The sequence below is a fragment of the Helicoverpa zea genome, chromosome 27, assembly GCF_022581195.2.
Source record: "Helicoverpa zea isolate HzStark_Cry1AcR chromosome 27, ilHelZeax1.1, whole genome shotgun sequence".
NCBI classification, from domain to species: domain Eukaryota; kingdom Metazoa; phylum Arthropoda; class Insecta; order Lepidoptera; family Noctuidae; genus Helicoverpa; species Helicoverpa zea.
Window position 1 is genome coordinate 6,354,932 of NC_061478.1, and position 25,851 is coordinate 6,380,782.

The following is a 25,851-nucleotide window of genomic DNA, read 5'->3' on the forward strand; positions in this document are numbered from 1 at the left end:
ATTCATGTAGAAATTATAAATGATGAAGCTCCTATAATAAAAAGATCTATACCAAATGATGCTATTAATAAGAACGATGAGAATACGGCTGAAATTTTGGAAAGAGTACAACCGGGAAACAATTTAAATAGTCCTAAAGTACCAGAAAGACGAAGTAATTCTGCTGAATCTGATGGAGAAGCTATGTCAGTCAAAGGTTTAGACGATCCTTTTGCACGCAGGTCTAACGATGAACCTAGTCCACCAGAAACAACAACGAGTACTGTTGAAACTACTTCTTTATTCGACATGGAATCAATAAGTAATAAGTCTGAATTACTCAATGTCACGATAGATAATGTAGAGGCTACAACTGCTGTTAGTAACGTAACAGAGAATGAAGCAACAGAAAGTATACCAACAACAACAGAAAGTACAACTACAACAGCAGAAAGTACCACAGCAGCAGAAAGTACAACTGAAACACCAGAAACTACAACTACAACAGCAGAAAGTACCACAACAACAGAAAGTACCACAACAGCACAAAGTACCACAACAACAGCAGAAAGTACAACAGCAGAAAGTACCACAACAGCACAAAGTACCACAACAACAGCACAAAGTACTACAACCGTACCAGTAAAGAGCACTACAACAGTAACAACAAGTGAAGCATCAACAACCAGCGCTGAAATTGAAATTACAGAAGATGAAATAGTTACAACAGCAGAATTAAATACAGAAAGCACTTTAACATCAACTATGACAGACGAAGAAACTACAGCGGCAATTAAAACCACTGTTAAACCTAAAAAAGCTAAAAAAAATAAAACAAAAACTACGACTACTACTACAGAACCTACAGAAACTTCAGAATCTACAGAAACTTCAGAATCTACAGAATCAACAGAAACTACGAAAACTACAGAAAGTACTACAGTTACTGATAGTCCTGAAGAGACAACACATAGTATTTTCATACCCCTCAACGATGGTATTGTTGTAAAAGATTTTACATCAGCTCCTAGAAGAAAACCAATACTAATAAAGAATCTTTATAAAAAGAAGACAGTAAATATTAAAGATCGCCCTAAGGATACTAAAAAGAAAACTCCAAAACCATTCAGGTTTGCAAAAGCTAAAACTGCTAAACCCAAATTCGTATATCATAAAGTGGAAAAATATATTGTTGGACCTAAAGGACAGAAGATAAAAGAAGAATTAGAAAAAGAAGCTTCTAATAAAAATTTCATTGAACTACAGAAAGCGTATTACGACAATAACTACAAAGTTAAAAAAGGGAAGGAGTATCAAGTTTATGAAATTCGTAAGTTCATTTATTCTAATACTACATAGCTTCCGCCCGCGGCTTCGACCGCGTAGAATTCGGTTATATCGCGTTTCCAAGAGAATTCTTCAAAAGTCCGGGATAAAAACTATCCTATGTTCTTCCTCAAGGTCAACTCTATCTCTGTACCAAATTTTATTAAAATCAGTTCTGTGGGTCAGACGTGAAAGCGTAACAGACAGATAGACAGACAGAGAGAGACAGAGAGACTTTCGCATATATAATATAAAGTAGGGATGTAGATTATAAATATAATCCGGTTAGAATGGAAGTCGACCCCAACATACTTGGGAAAAAGGCTCGGGAGATCATGATGATAACTGTGTAAATAATTTCGCTGTCGTTCTTTCATATCAAAACTGAAGACCCGATTTAAATAAAAACCGGCACGTACGTAGATAGTCAAAATTGGTATAAAGATAACTGCTGTGTACGAGGTCTCGGGTTCGATTCCTGGGTCAGGCCGAAATGGTTTTGTGGGTTTTAGAAACTTTCACAAAGCAGCCCGTAGTCTGGAAGTTGGTGAGTTGACACTCGTGCAACGGAGAGCACGCAAATGTCGGTCCTGCGCCTGATATCTCTCCGATCGATTCGGATTGCCGTCTCATCGGGCTATGAGAGTGAAAGAATAGTGAGTGCACTTGTGTCTGCGCAAATGTTCGTGCACTGTAATATGTATGTCCTGCGAAGCTGGCTGATCTCCTTACATGAGAGCAGACGCCGTAGCCGAAATCGGCCTTGGACGCCATTATACATCATTCTAATATTTCCACAGCGGCTGGCAAATCACCCTTCGTCCATGAAGAAGACACAGCCTCAGAACAACCTTACTATGTACCAGTATACACTTATTCTGCTTCTAACGCTTACTTCAATCCTCAAAACCGTCGAGGACCAAACGAGAATGATGCAAGTCCAGAAATCGCAAGCCCATTCGGTTTACTAGACAGTGACAACATACCACAACAGAATTTTGTATCAAATCCAGTAGATATGCAATACACAGACACAGCATTTGATGACCTAAGAAAGAAATTTGGTAGCCAACAGAAAACTTCTCAGAGTATACACAAACAACCACAGTTAAATAGAGTACAAACAATTAAAAAGCGCATTAAAGTAAATCAAGATGATTATTTAGATTCAGATTATTATTACGGAAGAGTTAGCATAGATGAACAGAAAACGAATAAAGGAGAATTCCCAAATACCAATGAAAAGGTTCATCCAGTTCATAGCCTTTCAGAAGGGAATTTAAAAGACCACGTTAGAGCGGTCAGGAATATACTGTTTCATCAAAAATCTTTTGGACTCCTAGACAAAGAGACGAAAGAATCAGATTCAACTCAACCAGAGAAAAAACATGTTTTACGTATTGATTACGAGGACGAATATCCAACACACGAAAAAACAAAAAGCAAAAACCAACTTCCAGAACAGAACATAGCCATAGACTATTATTTTGGCAGAGAAAACAAGCAAAACGAACAGAAAGGAGGTAATTCAAAAGATGTGAACGTTCCTAAAGAATTATTTATAATGGACGAAGATTTTAAAACAAACGTATTGAAATATATAGATGAAAAAGCGAAGAAGGAAAACGCAGAATTACAATTACAGCCTGCCACCCCACTCCCGCCGGCTGCCAAAATGATTGACATTACAGAATCAAAAATTTCCGAAATATTGGCTTCTACAGAACTAGACAAGATAAGGACTGCTAATATGATGATAAACTCAGCAACAGAACCGAATAAGCAAGGTTTGAGACAAGTAGAAGTGTCTCCAATTCCTTTAGCTCAAATAAATAATGTCGAAATGATAAAAGATGAGACCAAAGTTGAGAAAGCAGAAAATATTGATCTGCAAAAAAATGATCACGTGGAGATGAAATTGATTAACAGAAGGAATGATGATGAGAGAGTCAGCGTGTATTTGAAAGTTTTAAAAGATATGATATCGATGGATAACAATGCGTTAACACAATATGATTGGTTGGGAACGACAGTGGACGTTCAGTCGGGGTTGCAGAAAATGTTTGAATTAACGTAAGTGAAATGGTTCTTGTATTGCCTTGTTATTTTGATTGTAATAAGCCTCCAGTCAAAGTCAAAGGTTTGAAGTTCATAAAGTTAGTGTTGTAATGAAACTGTAGGTCCCGGATGTCATTTGTACATCTATGGAAGACATCAAAAATTACTCTATGATAAGATCACGCCCCATATTATGGTGTTAACCTCGGTAAAGCATCAAAACTTACTTAGTTCCTCCTGCCCTGTTCCCAATTTTATTTGGGGTCGGCGCAATATGTCATCCTCTTCCATTTTTCCCTGTCACTCATAATACTGACACTCACTCCCTTCCTATTCATGTCATCTTTCAGGCAATCCATCCATCTTTTCTTAGGTATTCCTCTTCCTCTCCATCTATCTACATTCATACATACTTAGCACACACTTTGCCATCATGGTGTAAGTTGGGTTTACCCAAGTTAACACCAAGTTTGATTTATCATCAAAATTCAGGTTGGAAAAAAGTTGATAAATACTACCTTATTTTCAGTTCTCTCGTAACAAACAACGAAAAAGTCCACCCAGCGGACTTAGAAATCTTAAAATACATGCTCTTCTTACACAAACTATCTTCCGAAGTGCTCCAAGCGAACGATTTTGACTCTCAACTGCGTAAGAAACTTCTGCCAAAGAATAAGAATAAGAAGAAGAAGAAACGACTGTTAAAGCAAAAAGGCCTGATGAATAGAGTCTGGTTGTATTTGAGAAGAGAGGTACCTGATGTCAATGAAGATGGGGCTTTGAAGAGTTTAAATAAGTTTCTGATGAATATCGAAGATGCTGTGTTTGATGTAAGTAGTGTAAATCACGAGGCTTTTTTTTAAAGACGTCAAAAATCATCAAATGATCTACCCGCTGTGGGTTAGCAGCGGTGAGGGAGTGTCAGACTCTTACTGTGTAAAAACCGTCGTGTTCCGTCGTAGGCCTTTTATGTACCAGGGCCGCGGTAACTCGCGCGAACAACCCCGCAGGCCCCGCCGAATCCCGGGGCTTGATTCTGCTAATTTTACTTAGTCGACTTACGATTGATATCTTACTGAAATTCAATCAAGACTCAATTACGCTCGAAGCATACCTATGTGGCATTCCCCAATTTTTTGTTTTAAATAAACGTTCTTATCCTTTTCTGTGATTCAATAAATGATTTACGATTGCAACACTTTTGTAGAGCAGACTACCCTATAGGCTTTTGACAGACCAAGCCATTGGAAATCGATTGGTCTTATATTAGTAGCAGAATTCCCGGTAAGGTTGAAACTGCTATAGAGATACAGATTATTAAATTAGCAGAATTGAGCCTCAGGTAGTCGGTCATATGGCTCATTGGTGCTCAGCTGCATCCAGTTAGACTGGAAGCCGACCCCAACATAGTTAGGGAAAAGGCTCGTCAGATATAACAAGTCACAATTTTTTTTCAGTTACACGACGCGATAAGAAACATAGCTAAAATAACTAAATACAAAAAACAGCATTGGTTTAAGAATTTGAAAGAATTGTACATAAGTACAGATGACAAGGAAATTCTAGAGATATTACTCCATATGACAGTACTAAGGTTTTTCACTTTGATCGAAGAAAGTACTAAGAATGGCTTGGAACGCGACTATATTGAGTATATGAAGAAAAATAAGAAAGATTCGAAAAAAACTTTGGAAGAAATGATGTTTATTATGCAAATATTGGCCGATTATAATAAATTTGTTAAATAGATTTGCGTTTTATTTCGATGGGGTTCGATCCCAGGTCAGGCAAGTACCAATGCCTTTTCTAAGTTTGTATGTACTTTCTAAGTATATCTAAGACACCGATGACTGTGTTTCGGATGGCACGTTAAACTGTAGGTCCCGGCTGTCATTGAACATCCTTGGCAGTCGTTACGGGTAGTCTGAAGCCAGTAAGTCTGACACCAGCCTTACAACAGGGTATTGGGTTGCCCGAGTAACTGGATTGAGGAGGTCAGATAGGCTGTCTCTCCTTGTAAACACTGGTACTCAGCTACATCCGGTTAGACTGGAAGCCGACCCCAACATAGTTGGGAAAAGGCTCGGAAGATGATGATGATGATAAAAGGTTGCTTTTATCCGGGTGTGCGGATTAGTTCCCACAGGACGCAGGTAAGTACAGCTGGTGAAAAGTAGTGAAAAATATAAGTAAACCAACAAATTCACAACAAACTTTATTATAAACAATTATAATTATTAACTTAAAGATAATTATGAAACAATCTATTTAATTCTAAAATCACATAAATTATTATTTTGGTATACAAAACTTTAAACTAGTCACTATTTATCAAAAATCTTGAGGTAACATTACAAATTATTAAATAATATACTTTTATTCGGACTGAAATTAGTTGAAAATAAAAAGCCAAAAGCAGAATTATTCGAAGTACCAGCGGTTTTTTGGTGCAGTTGACAGTCTCTGTCAAACTGACAGCTGTCAATTGCACAAAACATTCGAAACCGTTGAGAATTCTGATTTCAACTACATATTTTGAACTGAAAAAAAATCTTAGATAGGTAGTTCATCTATACGGTTCTCTCTCTATGGTCATCCCCTATAGTTCTACATTTTTTTGAAAAAATATAAACAAAAACATTTTGAAACAACAATGAATATTTTTCAATATTCTTACAAAAATAGTTTTTGGCTCGGATTTAGATAATAATATCTTAATACCTAATACCGTATTTTTTACTTAAGTCAAGATTTCGCCAGGAATGTCGATTTTGGTTCTTATTTATTACATAAGCAAATACTTAATAAGCTTATTTACATTCTAAATAACAATTATTTTAGCTGTGGGCAGCGAGAGACATTTTCAAAATTTTTAAATTACTTTATTCAACTTATATTTATTCAAAAATAAAGAATTTCCAAAAAAGACCCATTTTATTCCGTAGCCACACATCATATTTTCGTTGCCCCCAGAAAAAATATTCGCTAAAAACTAAACAGGTATTTAGCCTCTTGTGCAAAATATATATAGTGTAAATACTTAATTTGATAACTATTCAATCAATATATTAAGTAATTCTATTCAATACTTTTTCTATATTCTATTGGAATGTTACATTTTTTCACGAGCAAAGCATAAAATATTAAAATAAAGTGACGTTTAATGCCATCTAGTGAGTAAAAACGTAACTACGATGACAGTTTCAAAACATACATAATAGATGGCGCTACTAGTATGTTGCTGTAAGTAATTTTACAGCCAGTGTATTTTCTTAAATTAATTATTGTGCGCAAAAAATCATGACGATTAAATGATATTTAGGACAAAAATAAACAACAATACCATTGATATGATTAGATATACATAACTATTTTACGTGATAGATATCTATACAAAATATAGCCTTATTTTTTACATGATACAGTCAGCAACAAGAGTAGAGCGTACTAAAACAATCAATTTTACAAAACAATGATATGCACTCAGTTGCATCCGGTTAGACTGGAAGCCGACTCCAACATAGTTGGGAAAAGGCTAGGCTAAGATGATGATTGAGTTAACCAACTATTGTTGCTAATTCTACTTAGGGTGCGTCTACACGGTGCAAGTAGCTTGCGCATGTTGAGGCACATGCGCAGGTTACATGCATTAAAAACGTGCGGGTCCAGCGACTTGCGCAAGTACCAAAGCAAATACACACCCGCGTGCTCTTGTCACTTGTCACTTGCGCATGTTAACTTGCTCCAGCTACAGGCACCGTGTAGACGCACTTAAGTAAGCTAAGAGCTCTGCTTCATTAAGACGCCATGGTGACGTCGCCAACGGCGTAGGCCTGGCTACTTTTGGCATCCAAAAGACGCTAAGTCGAGTGGCCATGGCGTCTCGATAGTCCATTGTTTATGTTGTCACTGAAGAAATCGCCGTGTACATTATAGTGGCAACCGTGGCATCGTCGCCAAGCTGCCAGAGTATCCAAAAGCCGTGTAGAGAAGTGTAGCTCGTGGCCACGCTTCCAATTTGGTGACGTTGCCAAACCGTCGCCAAGTGAGTTAGGTACCATACATTTCAATATTAATTGCTTGGATACGTAGCCGGCGACGTCGCCATTGGCGTCCTAATGACGCAGAGCTCTCAGTCTTAAAAAATATACCTATCACGCCTCCGTTTCCAGTTCAGCCTCAATCTCTTCGGGGGTTCGAAGGTCGATAGCAAACTTCTTTTTAGGACTCGGCGCTTTGCTCTCATCGTACTCTGAAATTAAGGAAAAAAATATTTATTAGTACTATGAAATTGGTATGGATATTTGTGGATATGCTTGCTTGAGATCTCATTATCATCTGCCTAGTCTTTTCCCAAATTATGTTGGGTTAAGCTTCCAGTTTTAACTGGTACCAGTTGACTACTAGTGTGCCACATGGAGCGACTGCCTATCTGACTCAGACCTCCTCGACTCAGTTATGCAGGCAACTTGTTACCACTCGTTACGACTGGTTGTCAGACTTTCTGACCTCTGGCTACCCATAACGAGAAGATGTTCAAACGACAGCTAGGGTCCCCGTGCCTTCCGAAATATGGAGGAATTCATCATAATAATATCGTCACATCCAAGGACCGATCACCAAAACCTTGGTAGTCTATTAAAAAGTGCTTCTTATGTAAGAGACTAGAGAGACAGAAAGTTAAGCCAAATAAACATCAAGAAATCGAATAATAGGAGACACAAATAGTTTCAGAAGACCAAATATACCATTCATTGACCGACACGAATACAACAGAAGAAGAATATTAAGTGAAGACCATTACAGAACAACAACGCATACATCAAAAGAAGATTCTGACGAATTGAGAACCACCTCCTTTTTGGGAAGTTGGTTAAAAATAACATCGACGATACAATTTGAAGACCAAAAGACCAAAGAAACGTCAAAAGTCATGACTTAGAAGAATATTGTAACCCAATCACGGTTTACTTGATAGGTTCCGGGTAGGAGAGTCACCCTGTCACCTTCCGCTGTAGGATATGCCAGGGTGACGGCCAGTTTTCACCTGTGGAGCATTTTAGTAGCATTAAGAGGACAAAACAGATAATAGGTGACAAAAATATAAGTGTTATATTGCATGAAATACATTACATAGTACCTAAATAGTACGTTACAAATGGTCCAAAAATACAGACAGACAGCTTAGTAATAGAAAGTGTAGAAGTTAAATTCCATCAATGTATAATAAGCCAGTGTCCAGCCTACTCGTTCTTGCAAACAGTAACACATTGCGTGCGAACATTTCCAAAATGTGCGAACACAATCATACTTCTGTTCTATATTCTTTCCTGTTCATCTGTTGGCAATATACACTTCTCCCGAGTAAAATAGGCTATATTTGATCTAGTTCTGGGGAGTAGTCCCACGGGACGCGGGTGATACCGCGGGGCAACAGAATCAGTGCTCAATAATCCTCTTGGAAACCAGGGGTGCCAGTGTTTTACAAGAAGCGACTGCCTATCTGACCTCCTCAACCCACTCCTCAACTCACTTGGGTAACCTCATACCCTTGGTCTAAGACTCGTCAAAAATCACAGATTCATCACTTTCATCATGGAAGCTGGATAAGAAATAGTAATACTAGTAATCTCACCTGCATTGGCTTGCATTTCTTTCACCCTTCTAGAATAATCTTGGAATGCAGCCGCTAATGAGTACGTGAGGCGTCTTGCAGCATTTCTGAAAAATTGGAATATAAAATTAAATATTATATAAATATAATTTAAGGTGTAATTTCCATCTGTTTAGCTTTTTCCCAAATACTTTTGGGTCAGCTTTCATTATAACTGCATCTGCATCTGAGATGATGCAACTGCAGTACCAATGTGCCTAGAGAATGTTGCTAGACTGCCGAAGATATTCAAATGATAGACGGGACCAACGTGCTTTCCGAAACACTGGGAAAATCGTTATGATTGTACGCATGGTCTGACAACCAGTCTTACCGAGGGGTACCTAAGTATCGAGTTTCCCAGGTAACTGGGTTGAGGAGATCAGATAGGCAGTCGCTCTTTGTGGCACGCTGGTACTCAGCTGCATCCAGTTAGACTGGAAGCCGACCCCAACTTAGTTGAGAAATGGGTCCGCAGATGACATTTTAAATAGCCTTGAATCTTGTGGGAAAATACGAAATTCCTTAGATTTATCTATCAATCTATCTGAATCTTATCATTCTTATCTGAACCAAGTATTACAAGTCAACAAAAACTGTTTATTCTCTAGAACCGATATAATATTCTTTGACCTCAATATTTAAAGATATATAAACTATATCGATATTATGAAATTCCTACCAGATGAGACTTAAAGTATCGCATACTGCAAACTGAAAAGTCGGCCGATAGTTGACCAGATTTTTATAATACAGTGTGTCGTATCTAATCACATCAAATTAAATACGCAGCACATAGAAAAAAATAAAATAAGTAATAAATAAAAATAAAAAAATATTTTTTCAAACAAAGTTCTCCCTTGAAAACTGACTGCTGTCAACTGGTCAAAACATTCTCAAATATTGATACTCCCAACTTTATCTCTGCTTTGCACATGATGTTATAAATTATAAAAACGAAAAATGACTCCTGTGGCCAAACGGTGAATGGATTAGGTATTTTTTAGGATTTAATGTGATTGAGTACGACACATCCGATATATTAAGATATATTTTTTAAAGAAAATCTTGATTCCAATCAAAGTTTTCTTCCAGTCTGATACCGGCTAAATACCTGATCTTTATACTGATTTATGAGCCCAAACAAACTATCGGCCGACTAAAAGTTTTCAGTGTGTGGGTGCTTTAATATTATGAAATTCCTAATAGATGATACATGGAAGATATTTTGTAACATTTTGACATATGTTTATCTTGACATTTTAGAATCACTATTGGTCAATTCAAGTGTGTAATCTTAACTTTTTTTCACTTAATTTAATTCGCTACGAATTTTGTTACGTCGTTCATACGGAAATGGCATAACAATATGTTTTATAAGTTTATAAATACTAACGTTGTAATTAAAATCGACTATTATATAACTTAGCATAAGAAATAAACAAAGTGATGTTTATTATATTAGCCGTTTTTTTGAAATGGCTGAACCGACTTTGATGTAATTTCATCGCAGACCGGGAGGCCATTTCTGTTTATTTTAGTGTTTCAATTGCTCTGGAACTACTAAACTGATTTGAAAAATTCTTTCAGTGTTAGATAGCCCAGTTATGAAAGTCAATACTCAATTCTTTATAAGCATGCCATATGTTAGACCACGGACTGGCAAGCGCAGCGTAGGACGTCCACCAACAAGGTGGACAGACGACCTTATAAAGGTCGCCGGAGACGCTTGATGCAGGTCGCCTCCAACAGGTATCTGTGGAGATCTAAGGGGGAGGCCTATGTTCAGCAGTGGACGTCCTATGGCTGAGATGATGATGATGATTCCATTTGTTATACAGGTAGGTTTATAGTTTAGAAAAAACAATATGGACCCTATAGGGCACAGCCTAATACTATACTTACTAAAAAAAAGTAAAAAAAATCTTACCTCGACTCACAAACGAACGCATGACACTCAAACGGATTCAATCCTTTAACATCAGCATTATCCTTAACAATTATCATGGAAAACACCCTCGTATATACCAAGTCTTGGACCCCATAGGATATAGACTCTATGTTGAAGAATACTGTCATATGCTCAAACTCATCACGGCTGGCTCCGTGGTTGATAGTTTCCAAGTGAACGCCGTCGACTGTGATTGTGAGTTTCACTATAGGGAGGATTTGGCCTGGAAATAAATTAAAAACCAGTTAAAAATAATTTATTGGATTCTATTCTAATGTTAAATGAATTTCGTAAGATGGGATGCGATATTTATGTATGTTTGTTACTGTTTCACGTAAAAACTATTATAGTGGGGGGAGGGATTTTCATGGACTTTGATAGTAATACATATTATTATACATATGTAGTTTTTGTAGTTTGTAGTTTGAAGTCGTGGTGGCCTAGTGGGCAAAGAACCAACCTCTCGAGTATGAGGGCGCGGGTTCGATTCCAGGTCAGGCAAGTACCAATGCAACTTTTCTAAGTTTGTATGTACTTTCTAAGTATATCTTAGACACCAATGACTGTGTTTCGGATGGCACGTTAAACTGTAGGTCCCGGCTGTCATAGAACATCCTTGGCAGTCGTTACGGGTAGTCAGAAGCCAGTAAGTCTGACACCAGTCTAACCAAGGGGTATTGGGTTGCCCGGGTAACTGGGTTGAGGAGGTCAGGCAGGGCAGTCGCTCCTTGTAAAGCACTAGTACTCAGCTACATCCGTTTAGACTGGAAGCCGACCCCAACATAGTTTGGGAAAAAGGCTCGGAGGATGCTGATGTAGTTTTTGTATCAGAAGTACATATAAGTTACTATTGAACTGGTGAGGATAAATATAAATTGTTTGTTTGTTTGTGCCCTAAAGGACCCGAAGCGTGAGCCCCCTCCGAAACGAGACTCTAGTTTCGGAGTCTTTAGAGTTTGAAAATTCTCTCACTGCTGGAAAGCTACACTGTCTCCCAGTAATATAGGCTATATTTTGTCCGGGTACGAGAGTCCTTCTCCATGTGAGAGGAGGTCTGAGCCCAGCAGTGGGACGTTAAAAAGGCTGTAACAGTAACAATAACGAGAAGAAATATCCTCAGGACGCGGAAAACAGCTAATGCTGAATAAAGATAAAAGAAATCTTGAGGAAACCTGGACTTTAGACCAGATAGATAATCAAAATATTACACAGATTTTGAATATAGAAATTGTTACCAACCTGGTGGAAGTGCCTTGGCAACTGCAACCATCTGATCCACAGGTTTCCTCGTATGCTTGATACCCCAAAGTCCTCGTGCATCACTCTGGCCTAAGTATTTCACCTGGAAATTCAGAAACATAGATTTTATTACATACTGCATCATCATCTCCCGAGTCTTTACCCAACTATGTTGGGGTCGGCTTCCAGTCTAACAGGATGCAGCTGAGTACCAGTGTGCCACAAGGAGCGACTGCCCTATCTGAGCTCCTCAACCCAGTTACTCAGTCAACCCAGTACCCTTTAAGACTGGTTGTCAGACTTACTGGCTTCTGACTACCCGTAACGACTGTCAATGATGTTGAATGATTTGTGTTCTGTGGTCTTGAATGCGTTTGTCGATAGCCAAGCGTTTTCACTTTCATTTTATTTTATTGTATAAACGTGAGTTATTTATTAATTACTAATTAACTTTAGTATTGGCACGTAGTTTGTCAGCGATTTCACTAAATCACTGTTAGTTATTGCTAGACATTATTACTTTACTTATCTATACTAATATTAAAAAGCTGAAGAGTTTGTTTGTTTGTTTGTATGTTTGTTTGTTTGAACGCGCTAATCTCAGGAACTACTAGTCCGATTTGAAAAATTCTTTCAGTGTTAGATAGCCCATTTATCGAGGAAGGCTATAGGCTACTTTTTATCCCGGTACGGGAAGTAGTTCCCACGGGATGCGGGTGAAACCGCTGGCAGAAGCTAGTATATAATAATAATGCCCTGTTTGTTTAGTAGCTGCTAGTACGACTGATGTACATGCATGTTGATTTCAGGTTAGACCGAAATAGGTCAGTGGTTTTAAGAAATTTGAAAGCAGCCTGGAAGTTGGTGATTGATACACCACTGTGTTAATATCGGTCCTGCTTGTGATCTCTCTCCGGTGGTGTCGGATTGTCGTCGCATCGCGCTATGAGAGTGAAGGAACAGTGAGTGCACCGCAGTCCAAGCAAATGCTTGTGCACTCACACGAAATCAGATCGTGATTATAACAAAACATAGCTTGATCTGTTCGTAAGATTACACATTTTCAATTATATTTGTATTTTGGAAATTATTTGGATCCAATTTTGGAATTCTCTCTTCTTCAATCTGATAATTTTAGCTGGCCCAAAAGTTTACTACACTATCAGAGTACATAATACATTATCACAAACACCAAATCTATTCCACACAGCCGGACTCATTTGAAACGTACGCCATATTGTAACAAGCGGATGTGACGTCACTCGCAGCATATGCATAATGATTAACGGTGAATTAGAGTACAAACAGACTACAGACTAAGTAGTCGGCCGATTACTGACCTGATGGTTGTCAATTTTTTTAAAATAAAATCTTGAACATTCATTTATTTTTTTATGCAAATTGCTTCATCGTTTATGTTAAATTCCTATTAATACAAATACATGCCTATTCAATATATTACGAACTAGCTTCCGCACACGGCTTCGCCCGCGTGGTGTGTTGATAAAAAGTAGCCTATGTGTTTATCCAGGGTATCACCTATCTACATACCAAATTTCAACTAAATCGGTGCGGTCCAGTCGTTTTTGCGTGAAAGAATAACAAAGATAGGTACATCCATACAATCTCACAAACTCTCACATTTATAAAATCAGTAGGAAGTAGGATAGTAGGATATTTTATTTATTTACATCATCTCATAATATCGTTATAGGTTTTACCCTAATGCGACATCTAAGAACTTAAACTAATTCTATTAAAAAAACTACATTATTTACAAACATAAATAAGAACAAGAACGAACGAAATTCAATCTTGATTCCAATCAAAGTCTTCAGCCACTCTGATACCAGCTAAACACCAGATCTTTGTAATGTGCGTACTACCATTCATCTTCATACTGATTTATGAGCCCAAACAAACTATCGGCCGACTAAAAGTTTGCAGTGTGTTAACTCTTAGTGTGTCTGAATGTATGTCACGGGTAGTTGGGTTTAGGATGTTTGCTCATCATCCGTTTAGCATTTTACTCGAATGGGTGGCAAAAATATGAGGATACTTTGATTTTGTAAATCTTTTTCTGTTGGTTTCACCCGCGTCCTGAGGGAACTACTTTCCTTTGGCTGGATACAAACAATTAAAGAATGGAACAAAAAATCAGGTTTGATATGCTTAGGTGAAAAAAACTGAAGTGAAAACTGACTGATTGAGGGTTAATTTATGTTCATATAATTATGTGAAGTAAGTCTGACACCAGTCTAACCAAGGGGTATCGGGTTGCCCGGGTAACTGGGTTGAGGAGGTCAGATAGGCAGTCGCTTCTTGTAAAGCACTGGTACTCAGCTGAATCCGGTTAGACTGGAAGCCGACCCCAACATGATTGGGAAAAAGGCTCGGAGGATGGATGGAATTATGTGAAGTAACATATTAAAGAGTCAGCTACGGTCAAATATATTGACACAATTAGCTTTATTACTTGCAATTTGTACGTAGACACGTCATGCCAAACCATGTTTATAAATTGGTCACTATCCTTGGATAGGATTGAGGTCCAGTTGAAAAATAATTCAGTGTAAGATAGCCCATTTATCGAGGAAGGCTATTGGCTACTTCTTATCCGGATTCGTTCAGAAGCTCCTATGGGATGCGGGTGAAAATGCTGGCGGAAGCTTATCTATATAAATAAAAATGAATTGTTGTTCGTTAGTCTGATAAAAACTCGAGAACGGCTGGGCCGATTAAGCTGATTTTGGTTTTAAAATGTTTGTAGGTCCAGGGAAGGTTTGAACGACACGAAGTTCAGGATCAGCTGGTATTAATTAAAAATAAAAAACGATTTATTTAAAGTCGGCTGAAAATTTGTATTTTTCTCAATTTTACAAATAAAAACCCCAAAGACGCTTATTTTTCACTGCAGGAAATGCAACTAAAAATCATAGAAGCAAAAATGTATAATACCATTTACTTACTTGAAATGACATAGGCAGATCTTCAACGGTTACTGGTCCTTCTTTTTCAGACATTGTGCTGGATTTTCACATCACTTTTCAGTCTAGATTTTTTCATAACATTTTGTACCTGAAACAAATAAAACAAAAATGTAATAAAATACGATCTTTATAAATAAAGAAGCTACATTATACCCGAGTAACAAGGCTATATATTTTGTACGAAGTAGTTTTCACGGGATGCAGGTAAAGCCGTGGTAAATAGGAGCTATTTTTTTTTTCAATTAATGTAAATATTTTGTGAATAAAAAGTTTTTATTTTTCAAATATACAAACAAATAGCTAGTCAATCATAGATTAAAATCCTCCCCTAAACCTGCTATCTATCAAACAACTAGTAAATTATATAGTAAAATCTTCTCCCCCAATCCTACTATCTACTGATGAAAACTACAGCATCTATGCAGTACCTTTCGAGTTCATTACGATCAAACAGACGCTAAGATTCCTTTTTATATAATTATGTTGCCATGAAAACAGACAGACGAGTAAGATGTGTTTAGGGTTCCGTACCCAAAGGATAAAACGGGACCCTATTGTTTTCGCTCCTCTGTCCGTCCGTTAGTCCGTCAACAGGCTCTCATGAACCGTGATAGTTAGAGAGCTGAAATTTTCACAGATGATGTATTTTTGTTGCCGCTTTAACAAAAAATACTGAAAACTAGAATTAAATAACAACAAACGTGATTGTTTTGCCCGTTTTATGATTAATGGTACGGAACCCTTCGTGCGCGAGTCCGACTCGCACTTGGCCGCTTTTTTTATTTTAATGAGTTAGTGATGTAAAATTGGATTTTAAAACGGTGTGTTTTAGTTACAACGATGCATTAATAAACGTTTGAACACGTCGTCACTGATAAAAGCTGATAACATTACCTTGAATATTTGAGTGAAATGTTTGTCATACAATATTTACTTACTTACTTCAGTATACATCATATATAATTATTTTTATGTTAAACTTGTCTGCGAGCAAAAAGAGTAGCAATTTGCCTTTAAAATTAATTATTATCATCATCTGTAGATATGGATTTCTTACAACTATGTTGGGGCGGCTTCCAGTCTAACCGGATGCAGCTGAGTACCAGTGTGCTACAAGGAGCGACTGCCCACTTGACCTCCTCAAGTCAGTTACCCGGGCAACAAAATACCCATAGGTAAGACTGGTGTCAGACTTACTGCGGTTGGCTTCTGACTACCCGTAACGACTGCCAAGGATGTTAAATGACAGTCGGGACCTACAGTTAACGTGCCCTCCGAAATAGATAGATAGATAGGAATCTAAAGATATTATGTACCTAGTTTCCAAAGAAAATAATTCGAAAATAACAACAAAACATGCGTCTACGCACTTTGTTAACACCTGTCTTATTTCGTAACGGCCGAAACAGCTGTTTCCTCTAAACTGAGACCCCTTGTTACAAAATAACATAACAGGTGCATGAACGCATCAAGATTTGATTAAGTATTTCTGTTTTTTTTAACTGCCTCGTTGGTCTAGCCGTCGCAAGCGCGGCTGATAAGCACGAGGTCTTGGGTTCGATTCCCGGGACGGACGAAATCACTTTGTGGGTTTTAGAAACTTTCACAAAGTAGCCCGGGGCCTGGAAGTTGGTGATTAATACACCCGTGCATCGGAGGTAAATGTCGGTCCTGCTTGTGATCTCTCTCCAGATAGGTTGGATTGCCGTCCCATCGCGCTATGCGAGTGAAAAAATAGAGAGTGAACCTGTGTCTGTGCAAATGCTTGTGCACTACCTATATTGTCCTGCGCAACTGGCTGATCTCCTTATATCAGAACAGCCGCCGTGGCCGAAATCGGCCTTTTACTTTTGTTTTATTTTGCTTAATTTTGAAAACTAAGAGTGAGGTTGCACACTGCAAGTCTTTGTAGACCAGAAGATGAATGGCAGCACGCACATTACAAAGATCAGGTATTTGGCCGGTATAGTCTGACTGAAAACTTTGATTGGAATCAAGATTTCCTTAATACAATTTTTGCCACCCATTGGGTCAACTGTTGGCCGACTGTTTAGTGTACATTGTGTGGGTACAGTCAACTTCAGGTCAGTGGTAACAGTTTTATAGGAAAATCGTACTTATTACTATTGAGTTAAGGTGCATGACAGTTACCACTGATGCGCAGTCTACTGTACTTCGCATTATTTTCATTTTCGTTTTGAAGACAGTGGACAAATAAAAAACACTTGTGTAAATTACAATGTGACTGTATAGACTGCAATAATTGTTATGGTGTGGTGTAACCTTGAATGAAATGTGCTGAATTTTTAACAGCATTTGAACAACTATAAAGATGAAAGAGAGAAAGAGTTTGTTCGTTTGTTAGCTATTAAAAAAATTGTGATAGAAAGACGCCCCTAGTCTTCAATACTAATCTACCTATCTATACTAATATCCTGATATTAGAATGGTTGTCACCTTCAGATGCTAAATATCTACAAAACCACGCGGGTAGCAATTGGTTGGCAAATAATGGTAGCTGGTAGCAATTAGGTTGCAATTTTCTATATGTATTTCGAGAGAATCGGTGTGGAGTGACAGCGATCCTGACGTTAACTCTAAATATTATCCTTTAGGATGCAAACAAACAAAGTTTTCCTCTACAAACACAAAAATAAAGTTTTCAAACTATACGTAGAACCGATATGAAAAATTCTTTCACTCTTGGAAAGTTACACTTTTCCCGAGTAACACGGGATATATTTTACCCGGGTATGGGCAGAAGTTCCGTTGAAACACGGGTGAAAATGCTGGCAAACAGCCAGTATCATCATCATCATCTCAGCCATAGGACGTCCACTGCTGAACATAGGCCTCCCCCTTAGATCTCCACAGATACCTGTTGGAAGCTACCTGCGTCCAGCGTCGTTCAGCCAGTATATCTATTGATCCTCCGAGCCTTTTTCCCAACTATGTTGGGGTCGGCTTCAGTCTAACCGGATGTAGCTGAGTACCAGTGCTTTACAAGGAGCGACTGCCCTATTTGACCTCCTCAACCCAGTTACCCAGGCAACCCAATACCCCTTGGTTAGACTGGTGTCAGACTTATTGGATTCTGGCTACCTGTAACGACTGTCAAGGATGTTCAATGACAGCCGGGACCTACAGTTTAACGGTCCATCCGAAACACAGTCATTGGTGTCTAAGATATACTTAGATAGTACATACCAAACTTAGAAAAGTTGCATTGATACTTGGCTGACTGGAATCGAACCCGCGCCCTCGTACTTGAGAGGTTGGTTCTTTGCCCACTAGGCCACCACGACTTTTTTTTGGCCAATATATTATAACACTGAAATTTTTTTTTTTGTACCAGTAGTTTCAATATAAGTGTAGATAAACGTTATTTTATAGCTCATCAACAGTTTATAGTTTTCATCGAGTATTACTCTCTCAGCGGAAATGAAAGCGTAACATAACAATTCCGAAATAAAATGGATTGAATGCAGTGTGGTCACCCATCCGGAACTCATGTGGGCTTTACATGGCAAGGTCACTTTGTACTGTGGTATAGTTAGTACTATAGTTTGTTTGGTCTGATGAAGCTGCGTATTAATATTATAATACCTACGTGAAGCTATTATATATATTATAGTGCACAAGCATTTGTTTGGCCTGCGGTGCACTCACTATTGCTTCACTCTCATAGCGCGAGGGACGACAATCCGACACCACCGAAGAGAGATCAGGAATAATATTAATATAACCGCGATAAAGTCCGATGTTCTTTGTCAAGATTGGTTATGTAGACTTTCTGGCTTCTGACTAAACGTAACGAACGTGCCTTCCGAAACACAGATTAACTCATTATGACAGAGATGGTCATCCACGGCTTTACATCAATACAGTACAGTTACAGCCATTTTATCGTCCCACTGCTGGGCACAGGCCTCCTCTCACACGGAGAAGGATTGAGCATTAATCACCACACTTGCTCAATGCGGGTTGGTGATTCCAGACTTTATAGTGCAGGTTACCAGGCCACCATGACTACGTCACAGCGTTTCCAGCTAAAACTATGATCGATCATTTGTTCGAATGTTACGAAGTTAGTCAAGAATGCATATCTAAATATTGAAGTTATGCAATATGCAACTGCATTAATATATAATTTTATCTTAACCTTGATTCGTGAACGATCGATTATGCTTATCGTATTATAATAAATAAATATATTATATTTATAATCTTTTTTACCTTTTATGTAAAGCGGTAGCTTCTGTATGTGACATACCAAAATATATTTGCGTAAAAGATTGAGAGATAGATTTTTTTTATACTATCTTTCAAAAAGATCTTTTGCGTTGTATCAAGATTTTAATCAAATTAGTAAAAAACTATTTTAGATAAAAAACATGTATTGATCGTAATATCTGAGACTATGCAGGTGCATGCTCTAGTCTTCCTAGCAAAAGCACATAGGGTCGGTTCACACAGACCGGCTCGGAGAGGAGAGCAAATTCTTAACACGTTAAAAACCGAGCTCTTGAGTAATTTGATTTAATGCTTTATAACACTGATGTCATAATAATTATTCTCATAGATTTCGTAATCTAAAAAAAAAGCTATGAAAGTATGTATGATGTTTCGTAGAGATAAATAATTTCATTTGTTAATTTATCATTATCAATTAAATTATTAACATACTTTTTTTTTTGCAAAGATAACCAATATTATTGCTGTTCATTGTATTTCCCAGAAATCTTTTGATAAAAATCTATATTGATACCTAAGTAGATGAGTGGGTAATATTAATTTGTTCGCGTGGAGCTAATTTGAAGATATTAAGAAAGACCGCCATTGGTCGCTCGGGTTGTGGAGGTCAGGTAGGTAGTGGCTCCCTGTGAAACTTTGTTAGACTGGAAGCCGACCCCAACCTAGTTAAGAAAAGGCTAAGCAGATGATGAATTGAGCTGCCATTGACCTTTGCAAAGAGAGTCAGCAAACCCCAAGAGGGAAAACCATTGATAAAGAAAGCCTGTCGGGGCTGCGGGATTTTTCGCGCGATTTACTGCGGCGCTGGTACATAAAGGGCTTAAGAGGGAACATGGTGGGGTTTAGTGAGTAAGAGTCTGACACTCCCGAGCGCTGCACCGGAGCCGTCATTTGATGATTTTCCATCAAAGAAAGGCCACTGACATTTGAGTAAACTGTTTATGTATGTATCTGGATCCCCTGAAGTGAGTTTGTTAATTACTAAAAGAAAGCTAGTTGTTCCTATTGTCTTAGGCTATATTTTTTATCCAAGTGCGGAAAGTAGATCACTCAGGATGCGGATGGCACCGCAGGGATGAGCTACTGTGTTACCTATATGTCATAAAAAAAAGATTTTAATAAAGCAAGTATTTATCGAATATAAAGTATAATGAAATAACTCCACGTTGGACAATGATATTCTATTGCTATCTACTATCTTACAAAGATAACATTATCGTCAATGATAAGAGATAAGATAGGAAAAACGGCAAAAACTGTATTTATAACATTCACTTTTTTTTACTATATTTAACTTTGTAACCTTCAGAATTCCATCATCGTCATCTTTCGAGCCTTTTCCCAACTATGTTGGGGTCGGCTTCCAGTCTCACCGGATGCAGCTGAGTACCAGTGTTTTACAAGGAGTGATTGCCTATCTGACCTCTTCAACCCAGTTACCCGGGCAACCCAATACCCCTTGGCTAGACTGGTGTCAGACTTACTGGGGAAGCCGACCCCAACATAGTTGGGAAAAGGCTCGGCAGATGATGCGATTGAATGATAACTCCTATTATGTCTAAGGTCACTATGCCTAACCTATGATATAATCATCCATTGAAATCTCATTGACAAGGACTGAATAACACCATTATTAGTTTACTAACATTATTTACTAAGCATTACCTCATATTTTGAAATTCTAGGCACTATTATTCAAGCATTTATTTACGTATTGCATTTGAAAAGGCGTAAGATTCATTCAATATGTTATTTTAGTCAATATCGGTGACGAATTCACTTTTCTGCAGTTTTATATAATTTCTTCTTAAAAGGTCAAACACTGAAGTATTAGTGTGAGGGTTCGATTCCAGGCCAGGCAAGTACCAATGCAACTTTTCTAAGTTTGTATGTCCTTTCCAAGTATAATATCTTGGACCCAATGACTGTTTCGGAGGGCACGTTAAACTGTAGGTCCCGGCTGTCATTTAACATCCTTTGCAGTCGTTACGGGTAGTCAGAAGCCAGTAACTTTGACACCAGTCTCACCAAGGGGTCATGGGCTGCCCGGGTTACTGGGTTGAGGAGGTCAGATAGGGTAGTCGCTTCTTGTAAAGCACTAGTACTCAGCTGCATCCGGTTAGACTGGAAGCCGACCCCAACATGGTTTGGGAAAAGGGCTCGGAGGATGGATGTTGGGATCGGCTTCCAGTCTAACTGGATGCAGCTGAGTACTACATAATGATAGACATGACTATCATGAACTAGCTTTTCATCCTCGTTCCGTAGGAACTTCTCTGCGCACCCGGATCAAGGGTAATCTATCACCATCATCATCATCATCTCAGCCATAGGACGTCCACTGCTGAACATAGGCCTCCCCCTTAGATCTCCACAGATACCTGTTGGAGGCGACCTGCATCCAGCGTCGACGGCGACCTTTATGACAGATGACCTTATAATCTATAGTATTCCTCTATAAATGTGCTATATAACACTGAAATACTTTTTCTAATTGGACCAGTAGTCTATATCCTTGCGCGATGATTAGGCTACGTAACTCTCAAAGAATTTTCCAGATCGGTCCAGTGGTTCCTATATTAGTGAGTTTAAAATAACAGACTTTTCAGCTTTATAATTATATTTATACATTTACCCCCTTACTTATAAAATCTCTAATCACCTTCTAAGCAACATTTTAACTAATCACTACTTAAAGTCTTAAGTAGTGATTAAATGTTAGTTAAGACATGCTTAAGCAACGTTTATAAGTAAGAATTTTCTTAAACAGCCCTTAAGTATTACTTATAATTAATTAATTCACGTTTATAAGTAAGGCTGTAAGTAAATAGCTCTACCTACTTATAGTTCCTTTTAAAAATTATACAAATGTTAAATTAGTATACTCATTCATGTTTTATTTTTGGCCAAAGTCACTTTTGAAAGAGCTAGTCGAGGTAATTTATAGGTCTCAATTAACATATGACCATGTAACCAATATATCGTATGTATGTTTGTTTCTCTTTCACGCATAGTTACCGAATCGATTTTGATAAAACTGGACAGTTATCTATGCTAATATTATAAAGAGGAAACATTGTTTTGTTTGTTTGTGCCTTAAAAGGTCCGAAACTACTGAACCGATTTGCAAAATCTTGTCACTGTTAGTAAAAAAAAGCTACACTCTTCCTGAGTAACATAAGCTATATCATATCCCAGTACTAACAGATGTTCAAAAGGGACACGGGTGAAACCGCGGGGAAACAGATATTAACTTATACAGGCTACTCTTTATCCGGGCGCAGGAAGAAGTAACTTCGGAAAGCGGATGAAACCGCTATCAGAAGCTAGCATGAAATAAAGGTACGATATACCTACCTGTTTTTCACGCTTTCCCATTAAAACGTATGAACCGAGTTTGATTTTGTACGTTTGTATCGGTTCTCTTCGAGATTCTCCGAAACGGCTGAACCGATAGAGATGGAGTATTGTGTAGAGATAGGTGAGACTCTTGTAACGGTAAAGAGCTATTTTTTAACCGAGTGCGGAGAAAAGGAGGTAGACAAACTCGCGGGAAACAACTTCTCTATATTAATCCATAGTTTATAACCATGATTATTCAAGATAGGATAATATGATACTGTACTATTAAGTAACAACCTATCTATGTAATATATACCTACATTTATGTGTTTTTCCATGACTCACAAACTATGTACCTGTACCTATTTAAGTTTATTACAAACCACTAAGAAACATTTACTTAGTTACATAGGTATTTAAAAAGATGACGTCTTATGTAATTAACTTTAAAACGTGATAAAAACACTATTAATGTGTTTTTAATATGTTTAATTAAAACAAAAAGAACCTTTTGAACTGTACATCATTCTCTCTCGAGCCTTTTCCCATGTATTTTGGGGTCGGCTTCCAGTCTAACTGGATGCAGCTGAGTACCAGTGTGCCACGAATGACTGCCTATCTGACCTCCTCAACCCAGTTACCCGGACAACCCAATACCCCTTGATTTGACTGGTTGTTAGACTTACTGGCTTCTGACTACCCGTAACGACTGCCAAAGATGTTCAAATGACAGCTGCAGTTGGCAATTATGAACATAGCTACCTATATATTGAGCGATTTTTGGTGCAGTTGACAATTCTGTTACTCAATACAAAAAATGCTCCATTTTCCCTTGGAAATTGATATCTGTCAACTGCACAAGAATTTGGTACCCCTGTAGGTACATAGTTGTGACTAAACGGTTGACAGATTATAAAATCGATAAAAAATAATATCGTAAGTGAAAAACTCTTATCAAATAAGTAACATTAATACATATTATCTAAACTTCTTATAGCTAAAATAATAAATAAAATCTCACTTACGTATTTAGACGTAAATATAACACTTCAAAACACTATTTTTTCGACCAAAATCCATATAAAACACACGAAAAAACTATTTTGCCACCAAAAACGAAACACACAATATTTAAAAAAATAGAACGTCAAAATAAAAATGGCCGATGCGAACGACGTCCACTTCGCGAGTGAATAACAAATTCAGTTTTCAAAATCGGAACGCGATGTGACCAGTTTTGGTTGACCTCTGCACTTCTATGCGATTCACCTTTGCCCGTTCAAATTAGTATGGGAGTGGGGGACGAGAGAGGTCAGCTTACGTTGGCCGTGATGCATGCGCCTACAAACTTTTTATACAGCTGTATTATGGCTTAGTGGACTTTATGGCTTTTTGATAGAGTTGGTTTTAGTTTAGTTTGAGTGCAAATGTTAGTTGGTAGATTACTCATTGGTAAGGTAAAGTAGTGATAAGATGTACAGGCTGATTGGAAAATGATTTCAAATTTTTATATAATATTTTTTTGCGATTTATTTTGATTTTTCCAAAATATTCATTTAGATGCATGTATTTTTTCTCCAAAATTTCTAACTACCAAGACATGGTTATCCAAGTTTTTTTCACTAATTGCTCAATTAAAAATACACTTCTATCGTAAATTAAGTAGGTAATCAAGAAATTCGAAGAAAAGTTAATTATTAGATAAGGTAAAAAATAAATTCGCTGTCCTCTGAATATTCATCCCCTGTAATCTAATTTGTTTTCTTCAAAGGAATTCTCCAAATTCCGATCCTAATTGAATTTAAAGAGGAATACGTGTAATCTTATTTAGAACTAGCTTCTGCCCGCGACTTCGTACGCGGATCCTGTCCCTTATGCCAGCGACTATGGGGTCAGCAAAATCAAAGATCTGAATAGTCGCAATAGACGTGACCATAGGGATAAAAGTAGTGATTCTAATTAGACCGCATTTAAGTTGTGTGTGGCAAAAATATTACACGTAGGTATTATTTCGTAAAAAAACATTAAATAGATGACAAAGTCGTGGTGACTTAGTGGAATTCGTGGTGGTTTAGTGGGTAGAGAACCAATCTCTCAAGTATGAGCGTGCGTCTTTGATTCCAGGTCTGGCAAGTGCCTGCCAATGCAACTTTTCTAAGTTCGTATGTACTTTCTACGTATATTTTGGATACCAATGACCGTTATTTGGAGGGGATGTTAAACTGTAGGTTCCGACTGTCATTGAACATTCTTGGCAGTCGTTATGGGTAGTCAGAAGCCAGTAAGTCTTACCAAGGGGTAACCGGGTTGTGGAGGTCAGATAGGCAGTCGCTCCTTGTAAAACACTGGTACTCAGTTGCATCGTGACTGGAAGTCGACCCTAACATAATTGGGACAAAGGCTCTTGAGATAATAACGACAATAATAATGAGATATATGCACCGCAAGACATCTGAGGCTGATGACGGGGAGTAGCGACCCCGCGGGGCTATATATACTGAGTTCTCCAGGGAGAGTATACTGTCCCCCATCTCCGGCCGGTCGGAGTGAACCATGACGGGGGTAGGTCTCACGCCTCTGGCTTGGCTTGGCCGTCCAGAGTGGAGTCGCTAGAGCAGGATTAGTGGCCCTGCTCGGAGGGTAGGTGCCTCATGGTAAGCACAGGGAGCGCGTAATCCGCGTTTAAAGTCCGCCGAGGTATCCTCACCCTTCAGCCGCTCATGTCCCTATTGCCCTCTTGTTGCTATTCAGTGACTGGTTACAGTAAGTGAGGTGGCGAGTCTCCACCTGCCGTTTTTACATGTACCTAATACATTGTCATCCACTAACATCCCATCAAAATAGCCCAAGTAGTTTTCCTCCATAGTTAGCAATAGTTTAGCACAGAACCGGGGATTGTCTTTTTTTTAACGACGTCCACCGGGGATTGTCCTTGGGTTCATTTCTATAGTGTATAAAGGGATAATCGTCGGTTTTGTGTCACCATTTCATTAAAGTTGTCTCAAAAGGGCTTCAGCGTGTTGGCTTCGACCCCACGTTTGCCTCCCAAAAATTTGGAA

General features: G+C 38.1%; 2 protein-coding genes across 2 annotated transcripts; one reads left to right on the forward strand and one right to left on the reverse strand.

Moving 5' to 3' along the window:
* Positions 1 to 3,900: 3,900 nt before the first annotated feature.
* Positions 3,901 to 5,111, forward strand: LOC124643473. The gene is made up of 2 exons (XM_047182464.1): positions 3,901 to 4,193; positions 4,821 to 5,111. Exons 1-2 carry the CDS (start codon positions 3,951 to 3,953, stop codon positions 5,109 to 5,111), a joined length of 534 nt encoding a protein of 177 aa, XP_047038420.1. The 5' UTR covers positions 3,901 to 3,950.
* Positions 5,112 to 5,565: 454 nt separating this feature from the next.
* LOC124643401 lies at positions 5,566 to 23,981 on the reverse strand. Its single transcript, XM_047182387.1, has 6 exons — positions 23,818 to 23,981; positions 15,176 to 15,284; positions 12,207 to 12,309; positions 10,947 to 11,190; positions 8,999 to 9,084; positions 5,566 to 7,615 (listed from the first exon to the last, which is right to left on the reverse strand). Exons 2-6 carry the CDS (start codon positions 15,227 to 15,229, stop codon positions 7,518 to 7,520), a joined length of 585 nt encoding a protein of 194 aa, XP_047038343.1. The 5' UTR covers positions 15,230 to 15,284; positions 23,818 to 23,981; the 3' UTR covers positions 5,566 to 7,517.
* Positions 23,982 to 25,851: the final 1,870 nt, after the last annotated feature.

What these genes read in the sequence shown, in the direction of transcription:
- LOC124643473 (XM_047182464.1), top strand. Translation starts at nt 3,951, where the DNA reads ATGCTCTTCTTACACAAACTATCTTCCGAAGTGCTCCAAGCGAACGAT. An exon ending in TCGAAGATGCTGTGTTTGAT is followed by an intron (nt 4,194 to 4,820) that starts GTAAGTAGTGTA and finishes ATTTTTTTTCAG; the next exon opens with TTACACGACGCGATAAGAAA.
- LOC124643401 (XM_047182387.1), bottom strand. Translation starts at nt 15,229, where the DNA reads ATGTCTGAAAAAGAAGGACCAGTAACCGTTGAAGATCTGCCTATGTCA. An exon ending in TGCCAAGGCACTTCCACCAG is followed by an intron (nt 11,191 to 12,206) that starts GTTGGTAACAAT and finishes ATTTATTTCCAG; the next exon opens with GCCAAATCCTCCCTATAGTG. An exon ending in AGAAATGCAAGCCAATGCAG is followed by an intron (nt 7,616 to 8,998) that starts GTGAGATTACTA and finishes CCTTAATTTCAG; the next exon opens with AGTACGATGAGAGCAAAGCG.